At 33.9% G+C, this 18,590-nt stretch overlaps 1 protein-coding gene across 3 annotated transcripts in view; it reads right to left on the minus strand.

The window, feature by feature from the left end:
* Positions 1 to 976: 976 nt before the first annotated feature.
* The window catches only part of LOC128210234 (exonuclease 3'-5' domain-containing protein 2-like), a 38,530-nt gene continuing 20,916 nt past the window's right edge, over positions 977 to 18,590 (minus strand). For all 3 annotated transcript variants that reach the window (XM_052914445.1, XM_052914444.1, XM_052914446.1), the window contains 6 exons: positions 18,313 to 18,419; positions 13,994 to 14,135; positions 12,499 to 12,664; positions 8,382 to 8,579; positions 6,431 to 6,562; positions 977 to 5,714 (listed from right to left, as the gene is read on the minus strand). In XM_052914445.1, coding sequence (XP_052770405.1) covers positions 5,492 to 5,714; positions 6,431 to 6,562; positions 8,382 to 8,579; positions 12,499 to 12,664; positions 13,994 to 14,135; positions 18,313 to 18,419 — 968 coding nt within the window. In that variant the 3' untranslated portion in view covers positions 977 to 5,491. The remainder of the gene's footprint in view (positions 5,715 to 6,430; positions 6,563 to 8,381; positions 8,580 to 12,498; positions 12,665 to 13,993; positions 14,136 to 18,312; positions 18,420 to 18,590) is intronic.

Here is an 18,590-nt window from a genome sequence, read left to right on the forward strand (position 1 = left end):
CTATCCGACCTTTTTATCAACGAGCATATGACAAAATGTCATAAGTTCGCGATTTTCAACTGAATAATAAGCGAGTATAAAAAACAAAATTAAAGAGTGCAATTGTAAATCTGAATAAGCATGGAGTAATATTTCTAGCCAAACTTTCTGTTTCAAAGTATATCTTGCTACAGCCAATAATAAGTAACCCAAAAAATTGATCTTACAATACGATTGTTCACATTAGATGGCCCTTTTATCCATCAATTCAAGGTATGTATCCAATTACTCCTGTGATATTTCAAATGTTTCACCAAGTGGGTTGTGAGTAGTGTTCACCTAGCGAGATGTGTTCACCTGTGAGTAGTGTTTATCCGTGAGCTTTGTTCAGCTGTCGAGTAAGGTTCACATAGTGAGAAGTGTTCACCTGTCAGCTTTGTTCAGCTGGCGAGTAAGGTTCACATAGTGAGAAGTGTTCACCTGTCAGCTTTGTTCAGCTGGCGAGTAAGGTTCACATAGTGAGAAGTGTTCACCTTTCAGCTTTGTTCAGCTGGCGAGTAAGGTTCACATAGTGAGAAGTGTTCATCTTTCAGCTTTGTTCAGCTAGTGATTAAGGTTCAAATATTGAGAAGTGTTCATCATTGAGCTTTGTTCAGCTGTCGAGTAAGGTTCACATAGTGTGAAGTGTTCACCTGTCAGCTTTGTTCAGCTGTTGAGTTAAAGGTTCACATAGTGAGAAGTGTTTATTTATTGAGGAGTGTTCACCTAGTCAGTTGTGCTTTCTTGGCAAAAAAAGGGAACCCAGGTCACAGACTCAAAAGGGATACTTATCAGCTTTTTATTGTGCTTGTCTTCAACACTAAGCTTAAATAATAAAGATAAAATAAAAGGCCAAAACTCGAGGATAAAGGGCAACAAGGATTGGTTCAATTATGTCTTCTGAGTGATGAATGTTTACTTCACTTATGTTGACCATTTCCGCATTTTTTTTCTTTTTCATAAAATTTATTCATATAAAACAAACATGAGCATGGGGTGTATAGCGCCCCACCAAACATGCATCAAGAAAAACACAATAACAAAACTAACTGAAACATATATACAGGTACAAATTATGTTTTAGAAAAGATGAAAGATGAAAGTCACATATTTACACCGATGTCACGAAATGTCACTGGAAAGTTCACAAAGAGCTTTTGATTCAGTAATTGAAAAATGTTCATATGTTTTACTAATAATCTAACACAGTATTATGAAGGGGGGGGGGGCATATATACTATTTCATATGAAAAATGAGTGGAATGAGGGTTTGTTTGAAATTATATGAATCTGGGTCTCAAATTTCGATGAAGAAAGTTACAAAACAAACAGTAATTTACAAGTATGTACAAAAAAAGCAATGAAATTCTCCGCATAGTGATCTTGAGGTTGTCATCTTGAACAGTATAGTTTGATTCATCCTGCTTTCCCACATACATCTCATGACTTAAACACAAGTCAACTTATTTACGTAATCTAATATTTGACTGCCAACTAATGTGATTTTGCTTTTAAAATTAAAACTGATATGGTTTGTATGTCACACATCTTTTTGCGCTCAGTAGGTTTTTAAATCCCTATCAACTCATTTAATAATATATTTGAAGAAGGATAATGTTTTTTTTCAGTATACATGTACGCAACATAAATAAATTAAAAACCAAACGCTGGTACAAAATTAATTTATTAATTGCATAGAGAATTTATTAAGAAGAAAACCCTTGACATGGGTTTTCAACAATTACATAGTGATAGTAAACAGCATGTGAAAACATGTTGCAAAACAGGCAAATTTATAAAAAGCAAAAGTATTTATCAAAATTAATAAAATAATTCAAAGAAAATTATTTTAGATGTTAGACTTTATGTTTTTATTTTTCTACATCATATTCATTCACAATAAATTACTTTCAGATGCGGCCCCACATCATTGTGTCCATTTGAGTGGCTTGATTTCCAAAAAACAAAAAATAGAATCTGTAATATATTTTTCCATTTTCTCTCCCTCTAAAGAATCAATTATCTTAGTTAACATGTAAATAAATGTAGATTAAAACTTACATACCCACTGGCATAAAAAATATGAGGTCTAAATATAGACCATATAATTACAGAATATACCCAAATCACGACTTGTGTTTAAATGCCATAAGTGACATGAGATAGAAGTGACAGCAATTCGCAGTCAAATCCAGATATTGGAAGACTTCAAAACAAACAGAGTGAGATACAAGAGATCCAGGTGCGATACCCTTGCTCTTTACAAAGAGACCCCTTGGTTCTTTAACGTGCTCGGTGTAAAGCACCGATACACGGGATACAACTTTCCTGAGTTGAACCAGTACAGGGTACACCAAGCACTACCCTTTAAATGCCGAGCCCCAGGCAAGGGAGCTACTTGTACTTACTTTTAACGCACGACTTCCCACTCCATAGGCGGATGCCTTAACCTCTAGACAACAGGAACAGTTCCATGGGTACTTTCAAGATACTTTTAACCCTTTCCCTGCTAAGTGACAATGTAAGCTATGCCCTTATCAGTAAAACCACTTCCTAATAGGGAGCTTGCCCCTTTCAGTATCCTATCTTCATAGGGGATATTGGAAAAGTCAGTGGGATTTTGATACCTAGCAAGTCTGCTTAGAGCATATTTTTACTATTATAGATGACATATTTTATTTTTATGTAAAAGTTTTTTACAGTAAAACATATTTGGAGTGATACCAACAACTGACATTAAAAAAAATGAATAACAAGACCTATTTTCACTTACTATGGCTCAGGGCCCCGTTCAATAAAGATCTAAGGCTTAAGATGGTAAATTTCCAGCAATAACCTTGTTAATGGCATAAACTGTGTTTCAATAAAAAATATCGTAAGGACATTTATCACATAGATTTTAATCATAACTTGTTCGGCGCATTCTTTAGCAGCATAAGGTGGGTCGGTATAAAATGCAGCAATTTACACAGCCAATATAAACATAAAGGGGAAAACGCAGTTATTTGCGCAGCCAATATAGACAAACATGGAAAACACACCTATTTGCGCAGCCAATATAGACATATAGGGGAAATGTTAATGGCACTATTGCAGCGTTTAAGTGTTATTAATTAAACAAACAAACTTTGGATTCATTTATTAAGTGGCAATCTTAACAAAAATAACATATTGACAAAGACAGTTAAGAAATGAACACTATTTATTGAAAAAATATTAACATAAGACAGAGGTATTTATGAAGTTGCAGAATTCATTAAACAATTTTAATGTGTAATTATAATTCAAATAATATATTTGACAACAAAACAACAACAAAACTGTAAAACGCTTCTTTTAGGAACAAATAGCTATCTTATACTTCCGAAATTAAACTTACCTAATTAGCAATACACGTTTCTGTGTCTGGCCAATACTATCAATGTTTTAATATGTAATGTTACGAAAATCAATATATTCTTGCTTTTCTAAATGGAAAGAATGTATTTTTATAAAAAGCTGTGTTTTGCCTATATATATATATATTGGCTGCGTCGCTGCGTTTTATACCCTAAAAACCCAACCTGCATAACACAGCCTGCGCAAATCGCTGCGTTTTATACCGACCCGCATATGGTTAAGGACTAAGATATCTTAGTGAAACAGGGCCGAGTCTGGTTATTAACATCTTGTATCACAGGCATTGCTTATTTACATACAAGCATGATTATGAATGATAGAACCTTAATGATTTAAATGTCTACTAAAAGGCATGTGTACATACATATTTCTGAGACAAATAATGAAATTATATAATTACTGTCAGAAATAAATTACAAACTGGCTTGATAACAATATATATATAATATATATATACTTTTTCTGGTTTTTCGTAAGTATGATGATAGTCTGGAAATCTTGAAGAATGTTCACTTAAAAAGAACAATATAATTAATGTTCTAAATTTTTGGTATCCATGACAAAACACAGATCTACTTGACTCAGGTCTAAACCTAAAAATCTCAATGCAGAAAAGGTTTCCTTTATGCAGTTTGTTAGCACCATACTTTGACAGCTAAAATATCTCACTTAGGGCCATAAACTCAATCCTATCATAGGTCTCCATAGACTCTTCCTATATACTAAGTTTGGTCGCAATATGTCAACCCTAAAAAAAGTTATTCAGTACCAACCATTTTTCTATTTTTAGTGACTGTGAGCTTAAACTTGACCCTATGGGCCCAGAACATAATCCCATGAAAGGGCTCCATAAACTCTTCCTATATACCAAGTTTGATCAAAATATGTCAACTCTAACTAAAGTTATTCAGTACCAACCTTCTTCTATTTTTAGTGACAGTGACCTTGAACTTGACCCTAGGGGCCCAAAACACAATCCCATGAAAGGTCTCCATAAATTCTTCCTATAACCTAAGTTTGGTCGCAATATGTCAACCCTAACAAAAGTTATATAGTACCAACCATTTTTCTATTTGTAGTGACAGTAACCGTGAACTTGACCCTAGGGGCCCAGAACACAATCCCATGAAAGGGCTCCATAGACTCTTCCTACATACCTAGTTTGGTCACTTCATGTCAAACCTAACTTAAGTTATTTGATACCATAGGTGAGTTTGACGCCACCCGCCCGCCCGAACAACGACATACGTCATTCTGATAACCAGGTTTCAGGTAAACACACTCATGTAATATCCTCCATATCACATAATAATCATAATTTTACAAAAATTCTGAACATATCTATATAACTGAAATTGAAATCAATAAAAACTGTATAACAATTAAACAACAACAATTTTTTTGACCTAGTGGCTAAAACATAAAATTAATTTAAATATTGCAAACAAGAATGGGACATTAAAATAATACAAGTATTATAACATACCGTAGTTCATTAAAACTGGACGGATCAAATATACATACACTGTTCAAGTTGGTCAGATTTTTTTATGTGCAAAAAGAATATCTTGGACTTTAAAGTCAATTATTTGAAACTACCGTATATCTTGGAAATTCAAGACTTATAAAAAAATTGGGATTATTTTTATTTGTTGAACAAAAGCATTCTTAGTCTCTTCATTTATTAAAGAAAAATCTTGTCAAATTGTAACTATGACAATAATTACAGTGTTCTGACTTATGGTATATACTACATGTGTTAAATGAAAAAAATATGTAAAAAGTTCTTGAGGAGCCTTCGTATGGTATGTAACTGCATTAGAAAAGTAGGTCCCTTCCTCATTTTCACCAAATCCCACCCCATCCCAATCTATCTCCTCCCCTTTAATGATCATACAAAAATGTTCATACAATTAGTAACAGTTGGACCCAAAAATATTAAACATCGAATAACCGTAAGCAAAGTGACTTATCATTTTAATACACTATTTGCACATATAAATAACTATATGTCTGACAAATCTTTAAGGGTTGCTGCAGTGCTAAACCTTGGCAATTCACTCCTTCTTTGAATTCACTCCTTTTCTAAGCTGCAAAACCCATTCAAATCGTCCAGGACCGGTATCATTTGTTCAGGTTCATGTTCCACTGCCCACAGATCTGGAAGGAACTGTGGCTGCATGGCCTCCACAAAATGTACTCGCCACAGTTTTTCAAACTCCAATAGTCCACCATGTTTCTGCATATAGAACTGTACAACTTTTTGTCCGTGGGGAACAAACTGTGAATTTTGAACCCTGGAATAAAAAAAAACACTAGTTCCTTTCATGATCATCATGTGTGTCAAGTTACAGAATAATTCCTATAATGAACTTTAAACTACAACTCCCCTTAAGTTATAAAGCGAAAACCATAGAAAGCATAAATTATGTTAAAGGGCACATTACTCTTCAACAAATTGGCTGTTGCTCATGAAAATAATGTTAAGCACTAGCATACTTAAAGGTGGTCAGTTAATCAAGTATCAGAACAATCGGTCTAAAACTGTAAAATTACTTCATCCAAAAAAAATTAACAACAAAAATTAGTTCACGCCACAAACTATTATCAACTAATTTAAAAATAAGTTCACTCCACAAACTATTATCAACTAAAATAAGTTCACTCCACAAACTATCATAAACTAAAATAAGTTCACTCCACAAACTATCATCAACTTAAATAAGTTCACACCACAAACTATTAACAACAAAAATTAGTTCACTCCTAAAACTATTATCAACTAAAATAAGTTCACTCCACAAACTATCATAACCTAAAATAAGTTCACTCCACAAACCATTATCAACTAAAATAAGTTCACTCCACACACATTTAACAATAAGTTAGTTTTCTCCACAAATATTTAATAACGGATTCAGCAGTTTTAAAATAACTTTAAAGACAACATTTAATTACTACAACATTTAAACCTTAAAGAAAATTAATTCAATACAAATTCTGGGTAAAATACTTTGTGTCCATGTCAATTGCATCTTTCAACAATTTATCGGACAAGGATTTGACGCCACAGTAGTTTTTCACCGTGTTTTCAAGATGAGCAACTCTCTCTTCTGGAATCCGACCCAAATTCCTAAACAATGCTCTGAAATAAGGAAAAAGGTAATTGAAAAGTGTCTTATGTCCAGGGTGGCTGCCAAGTTAACCCCATACTAAAAGAGTCAGGGCCTGATTTCTCAAAACTTTTTATAACCCTTATAACAGGATTAAGCTAAGCTCACTATTTTTGTGTGTCAATAATTTGTGCTATATTTACTTCTTTCATGATAATCACAATAAACCATTTTCCACTTATAAAAATTCTTATTAAAATAAGCTACTTAAGCCTGTTATTAGCTTAAGAAGTTTCGAGAAATTGGGGCCAAGAGATCATGTTTGAAGTGTGCATGCATGTATATGATTGCACTCAGAACATTGTCCTACCAACATTATTGGTAGGGGAAATGTTGGTAGGGGAGTAACAATTGTATCTCTGATAGTACATGTGTTTTATATATATTATTTAAAAAACGAGAGCTGTCGTAGGACAGCGCGCTCGACTATTCGCTTCTTTCTCTTAGAAATGAATACAATAATGATGTAATATGTGCCTGTCAAAAGCAATAAAAAAGTCATATTAAAAAAACAAGAAACGCCGCAATGTTACAACACCAGGTTTTAAATGATTGACAGAAGAACTTCAGCCTTTGTTGTGAGATTCTGTTTCAACTATTTTTTTCTATTTTTAGTGACAGTGACCTTGACCTTGACCCTTGGAACCCCAAAGGCAATCCCATGAAAGTCTCTTATAAACATGTCCTACATACCAAGTTTGGTCACAATTTGTCAACCCTTACTAAAGTTATTTAGTACCAAACAGTTATCTATTTTAGGTAATAGTGACCTTGACCTTGACCCCAGGGGCCCTAAATGCAACCCCATGAAAGGGCTCCATAAACACTTCCTAAATACCAAGTTTAGCCAAGATATGTCCTAACCTTTTTTTTTGGTAAAAGTGATCTTTACCTTGACACCAGAGGCCCCAAACACAATCCCATGAAAGGTCTCCATAAACTCTTCCTAAATACCATGTTAAGTCAAGATATGTTAACCCTAACTAAAGTTATTCAGTTTCAACCGTTTTTCTATTTCTAGTAACAGTGACTGTGACCTTGACCCAAGAGGCCCCAAATGCAACCCCATGAAACTTCTCCATTAACTTTTCCTAAATACAATGTTAAGACAAGATATGTCAACCCTAACTAAGTTATTCAGTACTAACCATTTTTCTATTTTAGGTAACAATGACCTTGACCTTGACCCCAGGGGCCCCAATGCAATCTCATGAAAGGTCTATATAAACTCTTCCTAAATACCAAGTTTAGTCAAGAATTGTCGAACCCAACTAAAGTAATTCAGTTCCATAGGCAAGTAGGTCATTCTAATAAACGGGTTTCACTATGTGAAAAATGTGCCACTCAAAAGCAATAACAAAGAATAAAAAAAAATCAACCAAGGGCCATAATTTGTATTGAGAGTTAATAGGGAGTTATGTAACCTAATTGTTAGATAGTTGTCAATAACTGTGTGAAGTATTAAGTCAATTGAATGGAGGGTATAGAAGTTGTAAATAAAAATCCCAACTTGCCCTAAAACTTAAACCTGACACAATGTGCCCTAAAACTTTATCCTAAGTTCCTAAGTCAATCAGGGGCCATAATTTGTATTTAGGATAATATAGAGTTATGTAACCTCATTATGTGATGGTCCTGAACAAGTGTGTGCATTGAATGAAGGGAATTGGAGTTATAAGTGAAAATGCCAACCTGCCCTAAAACTTGAACCGGCCGCCAACTTCGGGTGAGTAGTAAAGCCTCCTTATTCTTTGAAAAGTTGAGCTGAAAATGGACATCCTAAATCCTTACTTTGCTGCAGAAGAGACTTCCGCCAAATTTTTGTCAATGTGTCGCTTGGAGTCTTTCCCAAACTCTAGTGGGGCGTCACACTCAACAGCCAGGCGTTGTCGTAGGGTGGTCTCATAATCCCCACATCCCCGATGACAATTTCTACACAATAATAATACGTCATGGGAAGAGTGGTCTTTTTGATTGGCTGGGAAATACCTGCAAAATAAATATTTTACATGAAAAAAGTTGTTGAATTTTTTATTAGGGTAAAAATGAATCCAACAAAAAGTATAAATCCACCCTTGATTTTCCTAATAAAGGTCACAATGAACTTCACCCTACCAACCCCAAAATCACTAGGGGTTACCAACTTACCATACCAATATGTATACCAAGTTTGAAGACTCTACAACAAGTAGTTCAAAAGTAATTTGTTAGGAAACAAAAGTGTGACGTTGACGCGGACGATGACGACGCCAGATAAAGTAATCCATATTTGTCTGCCATTCTTTGCAATAGTCACAGAAACCTGACTTCACAAGCATATTTATTTTATAGAAAAAGTATATTTCTTGATCTATTTAGTGTCACACTGTTTCATTCCAATTATTATGAATTTTAAATTTTAAACTATTTAGATGCATCAAAGGTACCGATATCTGCTTTATTTGCAATCAATAAATGTACCATACATTTTCATAAGATATGGCTTATTAAGATCAGCTGTATTTATTTAGAATATGTTTTGTTCAATATGAGCTTTCAATGTACCCCTAAATATAGAGAATACATTTGGCTATATTTTTTTTATACACCAAGTCTCTTTCAAAAATTGAAACTGAAAGAAAAAAAACTTTGACCGAGATCTTATCCTAATTAATTGGTATAATAAACGATATTTCAACCATCAATTTTTCTTCAGTCATGTCTTGACAAATTGAAGCCTGCAGTTACTTATGTTTGTGTTCATGTGAATTATTGTCATTTTATCAAATTTAAGCTGGAACAAGGGAGTTATCAAAACTTAAATTTATTCACACAAACCTCAATAACTTTATAACAAGGATAAGATGGAATCGTCTAATTATTGAGGTCATCTTTATTTGTTCAACAAGATTAAAAAAAACTGTGTCAGATCACACAACACAGACTCCAAACTACGCAAAGTCTGCCTTAACAAGAATAAACCAGCATAAGATTGCAAGGAGTGCTTTAAACATGGAAAAACCAGCACCAAAATTGTAAGGAATGTTTTACAAACCAGCACTAGAATGTAAGGAACGTGCCTTAAACATGGACAAACCAGCACTAGAATGTAAGGAACGTGCTTTAAACACGGACCAACCAGCACTAAAATGTAAGGAACGTGCTTTAAACACGGACGAACCAGCACTAGAATGTAAGGGACGTGCTTTAAACATGGACAAACCAGCACTTAAATGTAAGGCACATGCTTTAAACACGGACAAACCAGCACTAGAATGTAAGGAATGTGCTTTAAACATGGACAAATAAGCACTAAAATGTAAGGAACCTGCTTTAAACACGGACCAACCAGCACTTAAATGTCAGGAACATGCTTCAAACATGGACAAACCAGCACTTGAATGACTGTAAGGAAAGTGCCTTAAACACAGACAAACCAGCACTAGAATGTAAAGAGTGCTTCTGAGAAACAAGTACACATTTCAGGTTGCCAGGATGATATTGCTGTAGCTGAAGCATTAGCAGGGCATGATAACAGTATTTTGACATCTATAACAGCAATAAAAGGAGTAGAGAATGTCCAATTTCCCCAATTTCAACATTAAACAAGAGCTGTCCGTAAGTCTCTTTGACTAAGAAGTGAATACAATAACGATGTTATTTGTGCCTGTCAAAAGCAATAAAAATATCAAATTAAAAAGTGAACAAGAATTGCGATGTGACAAAACCGGGTTTTCAATGATTGGCAGAAGAGATTCAGTTTCAACTGCTTTCTTCTATTTTTGTAACAGTGAACTTGATCTTAAGTGCCCTAAACACAATCCCATCGAAGTCCATCATAAACTCTTCCTACATATCAAGTTTGGTCAAAGTATGTCAACCATAACTAAAGTTATTCAGTAACAAACAGTAATCTATTTTTAGTAACAGTGACCTTGACCCTAGGGGGCCAAAAAGCAATCCAATGAAAGCTCTGCATAAACTTTTCCTATATATACCAAGTTTGGTCACTCTTTGTCAACCCTTACTTGAGTTATTCAGTACTAACCATTATTCTATTTTTAGCAATAGTGACCTTGACCTAGACCATAACTCTCGGGGCCCTAAACACAATTTCAGGAAAGGTCCCTATAAACTTTTCTTATATACCAAGTTTGGTCACAATATGATGACCCTTTAAGTTATTCAATACCAACCATTTTTCTGTTAATAGTAACTTTGACTTTGACCTTGATACTAGGGGCCTCAAACGCATTCCTATGAAAGGTCTCCATAAACTCTTCGTATATATACTAAGTTTGGTCACTTTATGTCAAACCTAGCTAAAATTATTCAATACAAGAGGTGACTTTGACGCTGCCCTCCCACCAGCCCGCCCGAACAATTACGCAAGTCATTCAAATAACTTGTTTTCCCTTTATGAAAACCTGGTTTAGAATATGAAAATGTGCCTGTCAAAGAAATTAAAAGAAGAAAAAAATCAATCAAGGGCCATAATTTGTATTTAAGGTTAAAATGGAGTTATGTGACCTTATTGTAAGATGGTCGTCATTAATTGTGCGAAGTATTAAGTGCATTGAATGAAGGGTATAGAAGTTATCTTATTAAAATCCCAACTTGCCCTAAAACTTTAACCTGCCCTAAAACTTTAACCTAAGTTTCTAAGTCAATCAGGGGTCATTACTTGTATTAAGGATAATATGGAGTTATGTAACCTCATTGTGGGATGGTCCTGAACAAGTGTGTGAAGTATTAAGTCTATTGAATGAAGGGTATATAATTCCATAATTTCTTTAAATTTCCAAACATTAGGATATGGGTATAATTGTCTATCAATAAATCTTATTCTATATTCTGCAAAATAGCTACATTCTTATAAATAATGAAATTCATCACCAACTCTGCTTTTATCTCAAAGTCCACAGTTTCTATCCTTCAGTTCTATATTGTTCCAGCTTCCTACTTCAATTGGTAGTAGATTATTTCTTGTTCTGAATTTTACTAAATATTTCAAAAACTTAGCAGGTGTTTTAACTCAAGATTCTTTGAATTCAAAATTTTCTTTAAACAGTCAATAGCTACTACATTTTCTTGGCGTATTTTTAAAGTTGACATCAACTCGTTTTTGAATAGATCAGATAATTTCATTTGAACGGACCTTTGAAGCCATTTTTATCTATTGATATTTTTATATATATATATTGTTTCTTATTCTATTATGTCATACATGTCTCAACTTAGAATAACATAATATACAGATACTGGAAGTTTTGTATAGTGTGGGACAATTAGCTTTGACCAATAACTGATCATTTGTGTATCAATATCTCTTGGCAATGGCTTTACACTGGTTTCGCCATATACCATACAATTTGGTGTACTGCTTTTAATATTAGGTACATACTTTAAAAATTTCAACTGTACTTTTTCTAAAATATATATATTTCCGTAACCCACACTTCACATCCATATAATAAAATTGGTTTTACAATTTTCTTAATCAATCTGTAGGTCAATAGAGGTATTGAATGTGAGTCTATTTTCGTAACAAAATTTTTATTTACATATAGAGCATTTTGTAAATCATCAGCACTTTCTGAAATAATAATTGTATTGTCAGCATACAGCAGGACAAACAATTTTAAGAAATCTATGAATCTTTGATCATCATCTTGTTTTGTAATAATCTTACTACCTTTTTGGTATTAATACTGAAACTCTAGCATGGCTCTAGTAATAGGAATTAACGGCATTTAGAATTGCAAATAAGCACATCATTAAGTTCTTTGATCATTTCATTAATAAGTAAATTAATTGAACAATTATTACAGTTAGCCAGTGAGAGTGAATAACTTCAAACATTGTATTCAAGTAAAAGTAGAGTTTTTGCTTTCACGATCTCTCAAATATAATTATTCTCTCCACTTACTTTCTATATTCCTGAGGTACCACCTGCTTTCTCACACAATCCTCATAGGAACCACAAACCACGCACATGCTTTCCTTCTTTTGAAGGTTGTTATCTTTCTTAATGTTCCGTCGATTTTTTGGCTCAAATCGCAGTTTCACAGTGAATGGATCGTCACTTACTTTGTCTGGAACAGATAAACAATGATTTCTGAACAAAAATCAGATCTAATTTAAATGTAAAAAAAAAAAAAAAATGTGACAAGGCAAAAAGAAAAAATGGTTTGGTTAGGGCTACATCCTTTTCAAATCAGGTAGAGTAGGTAGGCTATTTTTTATAAGTTTTTATGTAAGAATGTGGTTGTCTTCATTGATAGGTGTTTTCTAAGGCCAAATGTTGGGTAAATGAAAGAAAGAATATATTTCTTCTAACATAACAAAAATTACTCAAGGTTAAAAGTTAAACAATATCTAATTTTCTATAAAGTTACACAATATGCAAATTGTATAAGACTAAATACTAAAATAACAAAAATCTAAAACAATAAGTCTTTTAATCAGATAGCTACATAGTACCAAGTTTTATCACTATACATCATTCATAACAATGCATATTGCAAGTTTTTGCTTGTTAGTCACCAATTTTATATCAACCCGCAGACATGAAATACACATCTGTCAGGGCTGTCTTTCAACGTATTTTGAAGCAGATATAAGGCCCCATTCCTTTGGGATTCTATTTTCCCCCAAAGTTTGGTTACAATTCCCCTCCATAATCTCAAAAAATTTAACCATTGAAAAAATGATTGCAGGTCAAATGTAAATAAAAAAAAGTTTGGTGAGGATTGGACAAACAGTTTTCAAGAATTAGATCGGAAACAATCTTCGGGACGTATTTTTCAAGTCTTTTTTTGCAAATAAAGGGCCGTAACTCCTAAATGACAAAAGCGATTTCCATGGCTATCGAACTTGATCAAGATATTATGGTCACAATCATGTATGTAAAGTTTGGTGAGGATTGGACACATACTTTTCAAGAATTAGATTGGAAACATATATTTTTGAAGTATTTTTGGCAAAAAAGGGCCGTAACTCCTAAATGACTAAAGCGATTTCCATGACTATCGAACTTGATCAAGATATTATGGTCACAAACATGTGTTTAAAGTTTGGTGAGGATTGGACAAACGGTTTTCAAGAATTAGATCGGAAACAATCTTCGGGACGTACGTACGTACGTACGGACAGACGTACGTACGGACAAGGGCAACCCTATATGCCGCCACTTTGTGGGGGCATAAAAATCATTTATTATTGACACTTCATTGTGTACTGTGTTTTGATACATGTATATTACACAATTTGCAATAAAATGGTTTTTTTTGGTATTGTTTCTGTCAACTTGCAAAATTCCCCTTTTTAGCAAAATTAACGCTAAATTCCCATTTCTCAGGGTCCCAGCCCCATTCCCCAAATGTAGAAAGAGGACAGCCCTGTCTGTGAAAAATTAAAATTACCTCCAAGCTCCTTTCTGATATACCACTCTGCCTTGAGTATATCGCAAGGCGATAGCCAATCTCCGTTGGGTGCAAGGAGTTGACCTTTTTTGCCTGACTGATTACTTTTACGGTTTTGAGACGATTTTCGGAATGTTGATGTCTGGAATACAGCAATGAAACACTCACATGTTTTTATTTTCCCTGTTTTTTTTATGTGTTTAACAAAAATAATATGCATCAGAGAGCCATTTCAATAAGAATCAAGGGTCTGGTTTCGTACATTTGTTTTCAATTCTGTTGAAAATCTCTCCTAGGTATGATGGAATGGCCTCCTGGGCGAGTATTGATAAAACGTCTTAAGTCATTTCCTAACTTAAGTCATTTTCTAACTTAAGTCATTTCCTAACTTTCGTCATTTCCTAACTTTCGTCATTTCCTAACTTCAGTCATTTTCCTAAGTTTAGTGTCTCACTCGTCATTTGATAAAATGACTTAATAATATCTAAATTATTTTCTTTAGCTCTATTTCATATACTCATATTTATTTTAAAAAGACTTTAATTTGAAGCTGACCATAAAAATTTAAGGATTTCAACTAAAGTAAAGAAATGACTTGAGATGTTTTATGAATACTGCACTCTCTCATACTAGTCGAACATCTTAAAACAAGGCCACTGCAAGCAAATTCCACCATTAGTCAGTTTTACTTTTTTGTCGAAATGGGGCATAATTCCACAATGGTTAAAGCCAAATTTACCATGTCACGCGATCGTTTTTTGTTGTTGATGTCTTTTTTCCATCTCAACAATAATGCTTCATATATGTATATTGCCAGAGAAAGTCCTGGCCATGATCTGTTATTTAAGCTTGGCACTGTCTATTCTTCTATTCTTTATAAGTTTGCAACTACATACAAGCCCCACCAGTTCATTTCAGTAGACAAGGGTATGGTGCCATGGAGGGGTTACCTTGCTTTCAGTGTATATAGTCCAAAGAAACCCATAAAGTACGGCTTAAAAGCTTACATGCTCTGTGACTCTGTGTCTGGATATTGTCTGCGTTTCAACTTATACACTGGAAGGAGGGTTTCTCTACCATCTGAGCACGGAACAATATATGATCTTGTGATGGATCTGCTCCGTGGCAGGTTCGGGCAAGGTCATGTATTGTTCTGTGATAATTACTATTCCAGCCCTCGTCTATTTATGGACTTATAGGAGCTTGGTGTGACTGCAGTTGGGACTTGTCGCAAAAACAGGAAAGGCCTCCCCCAGTAACTAAAACTCAAGCAGTTAGCAAACCAAGGTGACACATACATTATGAGTACTGGTCCACTATCTGGAATGAAATACAATGATTCCAACATTGTGTACATCTTAACCACTTCATACACATGTGAAAATGTCACCCACAAGCAGAAAATTAGACCAAAGTGTGTTGTTATGTATGACAAATTCATGGGAGGTGTTGATCGTTCAGATCAGATGGTTGCCAATTTTATGCTTGATCTGAAGGTTCTGAAGTGGTGGAAGAAGGTGTTCTTCCACATTCTTGGGTTGACTGTGCTGAACTCATACATTAAATATAAAGGCAATGTCAGGAATCCAATGACTCACAAGCAGTTTAGGGAACGCCTTGTTGAGGAGCTTGTCGAGTTGGGGAATATTTGTAATACCATTCCAGCTCCTATGCCTGGTAGACCAAAATCTCAACCGTGAGAGAGGTTAACTGCTAAGAACCACTTCCCAAGGAAACTTGCAGGAATCAACCCTTCAGCAAGGAGATGCATTGTCTGCAATCCTGCTGTAAGGGAGATTCTAGCAAGTAGAGGGGTGAAAAGGAAACGTCCCAGCCATGAGACAGTGTATTTTTGCCCTCACTGTGACGTTTTTCTTTGTGCTGTTCCTTGTTTTGAAATATATCACACAAACCAAGATTATATTCTTGCATACAAACGCCAGTATTCTGAGGAATGATATGTTATACTATCCAAGAATTACTGTGTCATCATTGTTATTATTGATGGTCTGTTTTATTCTTCCATTATGAAATTGATTTTTAACATACTTTGCATTGTATTTCATAAATTTGTATTAACAGTCAGTATGGTTTCGACACATGGTATACATATATATACATGTCATGATGCTGTGAAGTTTTTCAATAAATGGCTATTGTCCATACTATCATTTCTGATAAATAATTAATCCTTCAATAAAATTCAGCACAGTCACCCAAGAAATCATTGCTTTTTTTGACAGAACTATTGCAGTTTTGGGTATTGGCTTCATCCTGACAAACCAAGGCGACTGCTTGTCATTGATAACATAGGTCATGTACATAACTCTCTGTATTCAACTTTTTTATATGACTATTTTCAAAGTTCATTCTATTATAATATATATATATTATAAACAATGTAGATGTTTTACTGATATATAATATATATTATATATTCCTGAGTATTGCTGGGGGAGTCACCTGTTGCATCATATAAATACATACATTTCTTCTTCAGACATGATTGTGCTTAAAATATTTAATTAATACTATATATGAAAGCATAGTTTGGAACTTTGGATCCATAGGCACATGTTGTGTGTATGAAGTCTCAAATAAATTTTACAGACATAAGTTACTGTTAACTTTGCTGATGTGTACATGTTAAAAAATGTTGCTATGTTTCCATAGCAACCATTTTTGGTTAAAGGAAATGAATGAAACTTTATAAAGAAAATGCAGTTTTTCATAATTCATGGTTTAATTCAGTAGTACTATTTACTATTAAATTCATACTTAGACTACTGCTTGTATTTTGTTCACAGTCTAGTAGTAGTACTGTCTATGCCATCAGTTCATTTGTAACTATACTTTTTTCTTAGGCCATAATAATATTTAAATAAGAACATGTGAGGAATTTGTTTGCTAAAAATGTTTCATTATAACATTGATTTCCATAACACTGATAGAAATTCATAATTGTTGTTAATCAAAACCATAACACTGGAAAAAATTGTTGACTTTTGTATGGATGTCAAATAAAGAAGATTGGTTGCCGTGGTAACATGTAGAATCCCATTATCACCAATGTTTTGAAGTTGCTTAATGGTAACATTATGTTTATCGACATTAAACCAGAAAATTAAAGAAATGAACCATGAAATTCTTGATTGTTTTTCCTCCAATAAACAAATTTTTCATTGATATTGTACAACTTCCCACATTAAGAACAAAAATATTGCCAACAAAAAATAAGATTTTTTTTTCATTTGTTTGCTTTAATATAAAATTTGATGATCATTCTTCCCTAAAATACTGATATAAAGGCATATTTCATAGATCAAAATAAATTTATGATAAAAATGACAGTATTTGTAAAATAAAAGTCAATTTTTGAGAATAGAAGGTGTTGCCATGGTAACTATGGACTCAATTTCAAAAACTAACATCTTAAAAAAAACTTTCATGTCTCATAATCACTTTCCGAAAGTTTGAATGATGTAGAACAAGGATCATATGAATGGTAACCTTTTAAAGTCAATGGGTGATATATTTAACATTCACTCAAAACAACTCAGCAGTAAGCACTGAACTACACTTACAACATTGCAGCATGGCAAGGGTTAAAACCAGAAATATATTATTTTAAAGTATTGTTCCAAATCAACAAAGTCTATACATAGAATATCACACTGGAGTCACAAATACAGCTTATGCAAACATATGGTGTCAGTTTGTTTATTGAAAATTATACATGAAAAAGTAAAACAGTTAAATGCCATTTTGATATCATATAAGTGCAGTATGGCAGTCCAAGGTTTGCAGATTTTGTCATGCTTCTGTACGAGTCACATGATACATATAGGCCAATTGGTGACATTGCAGTCAGCTCCACCAATCTGACCAACGTAAATTAAGTGGCAGGCTTTACACTTTTGTTTTGATTTGACAATACTAGATTGATTGAGCAGAGCTAAAACCAAGGTGATGACCAAGTGGTCCACAGGGGGCAGAAACAAACTGTTTTTGTTTATTTAAGCCTATATGTATATATACATATAAGAAAATAATTTGTTTCTGCCCCCTGTGAATTGGTCAGCATATTAGACTTTTGATTGGAGGGTTCCTAACATCACTCCATTTTCAAGAATTTTTTTCAACTTTTTATCCCATACTATCATGTTAATTTTTTACAAGTACCGGTAGTTCATCAGAGCCAATGATTATCAAAAATAAATCTCTGAATGATACTGTCACCAATGGCGACCAGACAAGGCTTCTTAAGCTTGAAATCCTATATATTTATAAGAAAACATAATATAATCATAGTTGCCTACCTGATTATTGATGGTTCCTGAATCGTTTTCCTCCTCCTCAGAGCTGATTTCCACGCTTTCCCTCATGTTACGAGAACTTTTCATTTTGAACTTCGCATTAACAACTCCTGAAATATTCAATTGCAATCACTTATTTCACACCATTCAATTCCTCGAGCGATATTCATTTGCATACATGTGATAACGTCCCGGACGTCCGGGATTGTCCCGGAAATCGTATCTCTGTCACGTGGTCACGGAGGGTGCATGTTTGTCCCGGAAAGTCATAAAAAAAAAAA

Source organism: Mya arenaria, chromosome 12 (genome assembly GCF_026914265.1).
Source record: "Mya arenaria isolate MELC-2E11 chromosome 12, ASM2691426v1".
Taxonomy (NCBI): Eukaryota; Metazoa; Mollusca; class Bivalvia; order Myida; family Myidae; genus Mya; species Mya arenaria.